General features: G+C 33.3%; 1 protein-coding gene across 3 annotated transcripts; it reads left to right on the top strand.

Annotated features, from left to right (window-relative positions):
• Positions 1 to 4,818: 4,818 nt before the first annotated feature.
• Positions 4,819 to 8,492, top strand: LOC124832831 (dof zinc finger protein 1-like). Of its 3 annotated transcripts, XR_015782246.1 has the most exons (3): positions 4,819 to 4,978; positions 5,510 to 6,467; positions 6,730 to 8,492. XR_015782246.1 is itself a non-coding variant. In XM_047307142.2 (2 exons), exons 1-2 carry the CDS (start codon positions 4,955 to 4,957, stop codon positions 6,320 to 6,322), a joined length of 837 nt encoding a protein of 278 aa, XP_047163098.1. In that variant the 5' UTR covers positions 4,819 to 4,954; the 3' UTR covers positions 6,323 to 6,519. The 3 variants fall into 3 exon arrangements, 2 of the variants coding, with proteins under 2 accessions (XP_047163098.1, XP_047163099.1); XM_047307142.2 differs by lacking the exon at positions 6,730 to 8,492 and having other exon boundaries at positions 5,510 to 6,519; XM_047307143.2 differs by lacking the exons at positions 4,819 to 4,978; positions 6,730 to 8,492 and adding an exon at positions 4,986 to 5,438 and having other exon boundaries at positions 5,510 to 6,519.
• Positions 8,493 to 8,844: the final 352 nt, after the last annotated feature.

Here is an 8,844-nt window from a genome sequence, read left to right as displayed (position 1 = left end):
CACAAATGTTATAGTCCACACTTCTCCTCTTTTCACCTATCAACGCAGCTAACTCAGAACCTTTTTACGCCAATATTAAATGCATCCAACCTTCACATTGATGGCGAGATTATTTTCATCTTTGTAATAATGAACAATAAGAAATCTCATATCTCCCCTATATGTATGGATTCTTCCATCTCTCTCACTCAAATTTGCACACTAGTGTAGCGAAGGGTTATGATAATGGTTATTTTTGACATTTGACAATGATTTTCGAACCAAAATATATTCAGACGAGGTAAAAAAGGAGTGGTTTCAAGTATCAGTTAGCAACCGAAGCAAAAAAGGGTCATGATTTTGCCTTGGTTCAAAAGAATCGAAGAAGTAAACCCAAAAAAATAAAAGAAAATTGGGTTGTAGATCTTTAAGGCCTTGTTCACTTGAATGGATTTGGGAATTAATGAAGAGGAAATGATTTTTATACATAAGAGTGAAGTAGGTGAAATCATAACCCCAACAATATCATTCCATATCATTTCTAATCTTTCCATTTCCAAGTGTTTGAGTATTTAAGATCACTTTTATCATTTATGTTTCATGTTTACTTTAATTGCACTAAAACCCAAATTATGAAAGCATTCTTTAGTCTAAAGTAGTTAGAAATTATACAATTGTTTGGTGACACGAGTCTCTTGAGAAACGATATCCGGTCTTACCAGTTTTATTACTTGAATGATTCGATACAGTTGCCGAAGTCTCAACAACTATTTAAAGAACCAAAGCTTGTAATTGTGCAAAAGTTTCAAAAAGGCCACCACATTTTGAAAGACTTCGTTTTTCTTGAAACCGAAGCCTATTAGGCGATTTTGTAAGTGTTTTTTTACATTAGTGATATTATGGAACTTAGGTGAATGTGTAGAAGATGTGAAACAATCCAGATACCATATGATACGCTATGGTGCCAAATGATACAATCCTATCCAAGAAAGAGTACGATTGATCTAAATCTGAATCCTCAAAAGGCACAAACAAAAAATAAATTAGAGAAGAACGCAAACTAAGGCAGAGATGACTAAGCCACCATCTAGAAGTTTGATAAGTCAAGGAAGATTCACCACAAAGATTTCCATCTTTGATAAGAACCAAAGTTGGAGGTGCCATAATCTAACAAATTGACAAGTCAAGGAAGATTCACGTTAAAGAAATTCATCTTTGATAACAATCAGAGTTCTAATCTAATAACCAAGAGAACCCTCTCTCAATGAAAACACAATTTTCATATAATGGTTATCTAATGTATCTACGTATGTATTTGGTTTCCCTATATATACCCTCAAAATTTTAATAAACCTAAGAAACCCTCAAAGAAAGTTTAATCCTATCTAGGAAAGAGTACGATTGTTCTGAATTTGAATCTTCAAGAGGCACAAAGAAAAAATAAATAAAAAAGAACACAAAATAAGACAGAAATAGAGACGTCACATAGTCTAACATATTGATAAGTCAATGAATATTCACAACAAAGATTGTCATCTTAGGTAAGAACTAGTGTTGGAGATGTCACAATCTAAGAGACTGATAAGTTAAGGAAAATTCATCACAAAGAAATCCATCTTTGATAAAAATCAAAGTTATAATCCAAGAGCAAAGATAATTCTCTCTCAATGAAAAACTATTTTTTGTATAATGATCATCCAATGTGCTTACATATGTATTTGGTGCCCCTATATAAATGTTTAAGCCACCTAAAAAATCCTAAAAGAAAGCCTAAAGACATTGAGTCCAAAACTAATTTGAATATTTAAAAGCAGAAACTAATTGTTTAAAAATTACAAATACTTTTAATTGCTTAAACTATTCTATAATTGTTCTTCAACTCATAATCTTCATGTCCTTTGAATTCCAATTTTCATGGACCATCACAGGCCTTAAGGATATTTGTTTTTATAAGTGTTTGCTCCTTGATCTTATTATAGGTGCTTTGAATTACAGTGGTTCTTCCTCAAGTTCTTCTTCCATAGGATCAAGAGATAATTCTCTATCAAGATGTTTCTTAGTTATCATTAAGGGTTTTTTTTTTCTCTAGTTGAATCCAAGAGTTTTCTTATAGATGTGATATGATGTACTTATTAGATGTAAACTTAATAAGTGGTTACACTCTTCTAAACTCAAATTTGATTTCTACATTAGGCGTTACTTTCTTTTCCAACTAAAAAGAGTCACATTTATCTATTCCAAATACATATTTAGAAATCCATTTTAAATATAAATACCTAGGTTGGCTATTTCAATTTAGGTTACTCTTATTTTAAAAACCAAACTAGTTATGTTAACTTATGTCTCTTTTTTAAATATTTTTATGTGAAAGGCTTGTTTCTTTATTCTTTATTTTTTATTATTTGAATTATATTATTGAAGAATGTTCTTTGAACTCTTATTTATTTAAAGAACTATTATTTTTAATATTCTATAAAAAAAATACACAAATTACATACAAATCATTTTTGCAACATGGAAAACTAATTTTGAGTTACCTATAAGTCGCCACGTGTACATAGATATTATAGGAAAATAGCAATACATATATAACTAACTTCTTTTACTTCCTCTTAATAACTAAGATTGATATATCTAAGTACTTGAATACTTAACAATTACTTAGACAATTATTATATCACAAACAATATTGATCTCTAAACTAATGAAATTAGAGAAGACTGAAAGAAATTTGTAAACCTCTATTATCCTACGTTACATTTATTCTATAATTGTCCTTCTTTGCCAAGTTTTTCAAAAAGAGAATAGAAATAAAATAATTAAATAATATAAGTAAAGAATAAGAAAACAAAATAAGACAATGGCAATGCATATTCATTTATTTATAAGCATGTTTTTTCAGAGTCATGCTTCTCCTATCATCGTCTCTTATATTTCTTCATCATTTTTCACCATTTTCAAAATCTAATCGCACCATGTTGGAATTGAAAAGTTAAGGAGCATTTTGAACCGATCATATTTTAAAATGGTGTAAGTTTTTATATTTTTCTTAAAATCCTTCAATTCAGAAGTAGGGACAATTGAGAGAAGTGATCCTCTCACCTTAATATACCTTATATTGTTTTTTAGTTATGTTTTAGTATTTTGTAAGATGTCTCTAATTGAGAATAGTTCAATGTATTGAGTTGTGGAGCTTTAACTTTGGATAAGCTTTAACCTATGGTCCTAGATGATCCTTTTCGACCTTTGGTCTGACCTTGCCCGTCTTGACCTTGAGTAAGAGATGGTTTGTTTCAACTTTTAACTTAGACTAAATTTGTTGTATTTAAAATTAATTAAAGTCTTGTAGTAAGATTAAATGCACCTTGGTCCTAACCCTAATTCCCTTTGAGAAGGGGTTTTGAAGACGGAAAATTTTCTTTTACCCCTTTATTTGATGACTCCCTAAAAAAACTTATTTAATGATGAGTTAAATGAGTCTATAAACCAAGAGTCAAATTTACACTTTGCTCATAAAAAACAACTTAATTTATATAATGATAAAAAAATGTAATGAATTGACAAATCATCCTAGTGTGATTATTGTTGAGTTGAGTACTTACTATTACGTCAAACACTCATAAATTTTTACAATTCATAAATATTTACAATTCAATAAAAATTTATACTTAGTCTTATTTAAAGTATTACTCTGACTTGTAAATAGATGTATGTGAAATATTATTAGTGTTTCGAAAATAAAGATAATTTATTGGTGTATCAAATAATACTTTATGATGTGGTAATGAGTTATTATAGAAAAACTTTTTTTTTCCTAATGTTATATCAATTTCAATAATTAAAATGTGTTTTTTTTAAAAAAAAAAAAAACTTACGCTACCAGTAGGAGTTGGAGTTTATACCCAACTTTTACAACTCGTACCTCAAATTTAATTTTAACGATTGAAATCTGTTTTTGTGGTATTAGGCACATAACAATTTTGTTGGCCATAATGATATAATAAGGCACTTCATATAGCATTTGTGGAGATACTTTGGGCAGGCTCACGTTAACTACTAGTTACTTTTCCACCATCTATGTCATATACGCATTCAAAAAATATTATTCATTTTTTATACTCACTAACTATTATATCACATTGTTTGTGGCAGTCATCTTCATTGCCAGAAGCAACCACTATTAAAATCCTCTCTAACTCATAAGTCTTAATAAAACTTATTCGTTTAATTAAATATCAGTAGACGCATGAATTCGGAGTATTATTTAAGATATTAAATATAACTAATATCTAAATTCTAAATTTTTAAAATTTTGCAGGGCTCCTAACATTTGTATATGATTATAAAGATTGGAATTGATTTTTTTTAACGTGTGGATTTGATTGGTTTTTGCATGATGAGAAAGGAATAGGTTGAAGAATCAGGTCATAAAAGTATATATGAAGTTATCAACCGACTAATTCTTGTGTGCTTTTACAAAAGGACATCGCTGAGGAATATTGTTGACTTATGTAACATACTTTCTCCGTAAGCTTACATGCCATATACACAAATTTCTGGTACGTGTCATCATTTATGACATAGAGTGATTAAATTTAAGAAAAAATATATTTTTCAGAAGCTTCGTCGTGGAGTCTAAAATGGGTATAGAAAAGAAAGACACAGAAAAAAATACAGTGAGTGGTGTAGTAACAAAGGAAGCAAGAGATAAGAAAAAATAGAGAAAAATGAAATGGGAGAGAAAGAAGTGATAAAAAAATAAAAGTTGTGAAGGGAAAGGGTTTCGAAAGACAATGCTACCCTTTCATGTGTAATACTAATATAGCTAGCTAGTTGGCCAACACATGGATGGAACCACCACTACATCCCAATTCTGAAAGCTTTACACGCTTTTAACACTCTCTAGAAAAGTGGTGTTCTTTTCTTTCTCTGAGGACTCCTAGCTTTTCCTTTTTCCCATTCTCTTCTTAAATCCATGGACACAGCTCAGTGGGCACAGGTACACAGAACTACTTTTTCTGTTTTCTTTCCATATAATCATGAAAATCTCTGCTGGGGTTTTGATTTTCAACCATAATTTAGATTATTAAGTTTTGGGTTTGGGAAATTATTTTGATTATATTGTTAGTTCTGAGGGGGAAGTTAAGTTTCACTTTATCCCCAACTTTTTCTGATGTTCAGCTCAACCCTCCACTAAATTCAATTTTTCTTGCTGTCTTTTTAAGATCTTTCCCTCATTTATTTTTATCTGCTATTCAAAGTACTGCACCTTTCTTTTTCCCATTTTTTTTTCCTTTCCACCATCTGATAAAGGATAAAGGACCCAAGATAAAGTTAACATATTTGTTTGTATCATACCACTGCTGTTGTAATCCCTCAAAGTGTTGTAATAAAAACACCTTCTTTGTATACCTGTCTTGTTTGTTTCCTTCCTAGACTCTCCTTTTTTCTCCTCAAAGGTTTTGAATTCAGTTATGGGCTTTTGCTCTCCTTTTGATTTTATTGTTTTGAAATTTGGATATTTTTTCAGGGTATTGGAGTGGTTAAACCTATGGAAGGTTCAAAGCCTCCTCCTATGTTGGAGAGAAGGGCGAGGCCTCAGAAGGATCAAGCTTTGAACTGCCCAAGGTGCAATTCCACCAACACCAAATTCTGCTACTACAATAACTATAGCCTCTCCCAGCCAAGGTACTTTTGCAAGACATGTAGAAGGTATTGGACTGAGGGTGGTTCTCTCAGAAACGTTCCTGTGGGTGGTGGCTCTAGAAAGAACAAGAGATCAACTCCATCAGCTCCGTCACCAGCATCAGCACCAACAAAGAAGCTTCCTGATCTCACACCACCAAATTTCCCTCAATCGGCTTCTCAGGACCCTAAGATCCACCAAGGCCAAGACCTTAACTTAGCATATCCTCCAGCCGAGGACTATAACACTGTGTCTAAGTTCATCGAGGTTCCTTACACCACGGAATTAGACAAGGGCAGTCTTCAAAACGCCACTTCCTCATCGACACCGTCTCAGTTGTCTGCCATGGAGCTTCTCAAGACTGGGATTGCTTCCTCAAGGGGTTTAAACTCCTTCATGCCAATGTATAATTCAACTGGGTTTCCTTTGCCTGACTTCAAGCCACCACCTGGCCTTAACTTCAGTCTGGAGGGCTTTGAAAATGGTTACGGGGGTCTTCAGGGAATTCAAGAGGGTCCTACTGGTGCAAGGATCTTGTTTCCTGTGGAGGATTTAAAGCAGCAGGTTCCAACCACAAATGAGTTCGATCAGCAGAATAGAAGTCAAGGGGATTCATCTGGGTATTGGAATGGCATGTTAGGTGGAGGATCGTGGTAGATATTTAGAGAAGAAGAAGAAGAAAAAAAAAAAAAAGAGAACAAGGGTTGCTGTTTTAGCCTTTTATTTTATTTTTTTTCTTTTCTTTTCTTAATGGAGGGAGTGTGGTTGTGTTTGGAGTGATCAGAACCACTAACAAAATAGGGTACATGACTGCTGTTTCGCTTCTTTTTAATCCATTTCAATTTTTGGTCTTCTTTTCCTTTCCCTGGTAGTCCCACTTTGGTATTGTTGGCTTTGGTCCCAAAGAATGTGGCTGTATTTTGAAGCTACCTTGCATTTTTATTTAGGTTAAGCATCAGGAGTATTCAGTCGATAACCTACATCATTATCCATTATCAAATTACACATTTTTCATTTTTGGCTTTCCCGTGAGAATAACGCTTATTCTTGGGGGTTTTTACCAGGATCTTCGCGCACGGTTTTCTGCTACCACAGCAAGGAAAAGGATTCCCATCAATACAATTGTCAGGTACCAAGAGAGTTTGGTCGGTCATGCTCAACCTTCAGATTTAATGCTCGTATTTAACCATCACTGATTTTGGTTAATAAGGGCATTAATAAGGGCATTTAGCAACAACTTAGCACAAAATAACTAGTTTTTAGCGTTTGTATTTGTAAATCTTAAACTGGGATTTTGGATGATTTATATATAGTCCTGAAACATAAAGTGAGTTGGAATGATGGCTGTCAAATCCTTTACAGCAAAAGTGGTCTAACTCTCTCTTTTCCTCTCTCTTTTCCTTTCTTTTTGCTTGCCAACCGATCAGAAGTGTCAGATCTTAACAGTACCGCTTGGTATTTCAGATTCTTCCATCCCTTCAGCTTTCACCCAGCAACCAAATAAGATCTATAACATGACAGTAATAATACATTGGTACGATCCATGTATTAATTCTACTCAGCTAACCACCTTTTTTAATAATATATAATAATAACAAGCATACATCATGAAACTGCACTTTAATCTTCTTCACCTTTTACAAAACCTTTCAACATAGTTTCTTCCATGTCTTAAGCCGAATGCAACCTAGATGTTTTTAAGAACCATAGTTGGTCCCATGTTTTTCAGTAACAGTCCCCTTCTGTTGTCGATGAAGCTTCGCTGAGTCACTCTGGTCCAATTTGTGAGCATTATTATTTTATTTATACATCTCTCACATGGGCTTCTTTTCCCTTTCTTATATTGAAAGCCAAAGAAGCTGGAGCTTGACTCTGGTCTCTCCTTTTCCAGTGGAGGGTCCTACAAACATTCCTCTTGGTAACCGTGCAGGAATATTATCATCCACTGCGAGTGTCCTCCTCCATGTAGAGATAGACCTCGTTCACTTTATCCAATATAATAATAATAATATAATAATGTACCCTAGATAAATATTAATTCATGTTGCCCTTGCTTGCTTCTAACGTGTTCAGCATATGCATATCTCTTTATTATACATCAAAATTCATCAACTGTGCATTGCAGGAATCTACCTCTTTCTCATTGCCAAATTCAAGTCATATATATTATCTACTCCACAAAACATCCACTACCAATTCAACAAAACAATGTTTGTTTGTTGTTGCATTTATTTATTGATTTGGTGTTGTGTGGTATAGCAGTATCTATAGAATGTACTGTCATTCATTTGGATTAACGTCGGTACTATATATATATATATATATTTCTGTGATCCTAGAAGAAGGAGTGTACTATTTTTAGGGTTTAGTAAAAGCACGATTCATTGATCTACCAGGGAAATTCTCATTCCTTGTAACTAAATCATGTGGGGAGAATTGATGTATGTAGGCATTGGATGATGAAAAGGTAGAGGAGGAGGCTTTCAACCTAGGGCTTCTCTCCAATCATGACCTTTTTACATTAGGGTTTCTACGTACTAGACAGACCCTAACATTAAGGACAGAAAGGGTAATTATTCACGTAGCTGCGGGACCATATATGTGCAAGCAGGTGATCATTCATTTTTCTAACGAAATGATGTTAAGAAATGTACACCTTTGGGATCGTATCGAAGCAATTTGTTTGGCTACATATGGCAACATTTTTAAGTCAAGACACAAGAAAGAATGGGCTATACCTAGCTGCTTTGTATAAATTTTTATTGCAAATCCAACTAATTCCCTCCATTGACCAATATAAATAATTGTTACATCCTTCTTACCCGAATTTACTCTCTGAAAGATGCTGCTCAAGATATATGTACATAGCTTTGGCCAGGTTTCTGATGTTACTTCATACATATCAACATTTCTAGCTACCTTATTATAGCTTTCTAGATTGCTATAACCATCGTGTTTATGACCTGTGATCAGCCTGTGACTTAAGAACACATTTTAGATATTTCTCGAATGCTTCCTTTAATAGTTGGTATTCTCAGTTTCATGGTTCATTTATTCAACCATTATTGTTTTAAATAAATGTAGTGCATGTTTAGTGTGGAACACGGTGGATTCAACTCCTTCTCATCTTTTTTAAGCAACATGGGTTACTTCTGCGACGATTTCAACATGATTTAACT

The sequence above is a fragment of the Vigna umbellata genome, chromosome 9 (assembly GCF_029865625.1).
Source record: "Vigna umbellata cultivar VRB3 chromosome 9, Vumbellata_1.0, whole genome shotgun sequence".
NCBI lineage: Eukaryota > Viridiplantae > Streptophyta > Magnoliopsida > Fabales > Fabaceae > Vigna > Vigna umbellata.
Note: the sequence above shows the minus strand (reverse complement) of the source record. Positions and strands in the feature narration are given on the sequence as shown.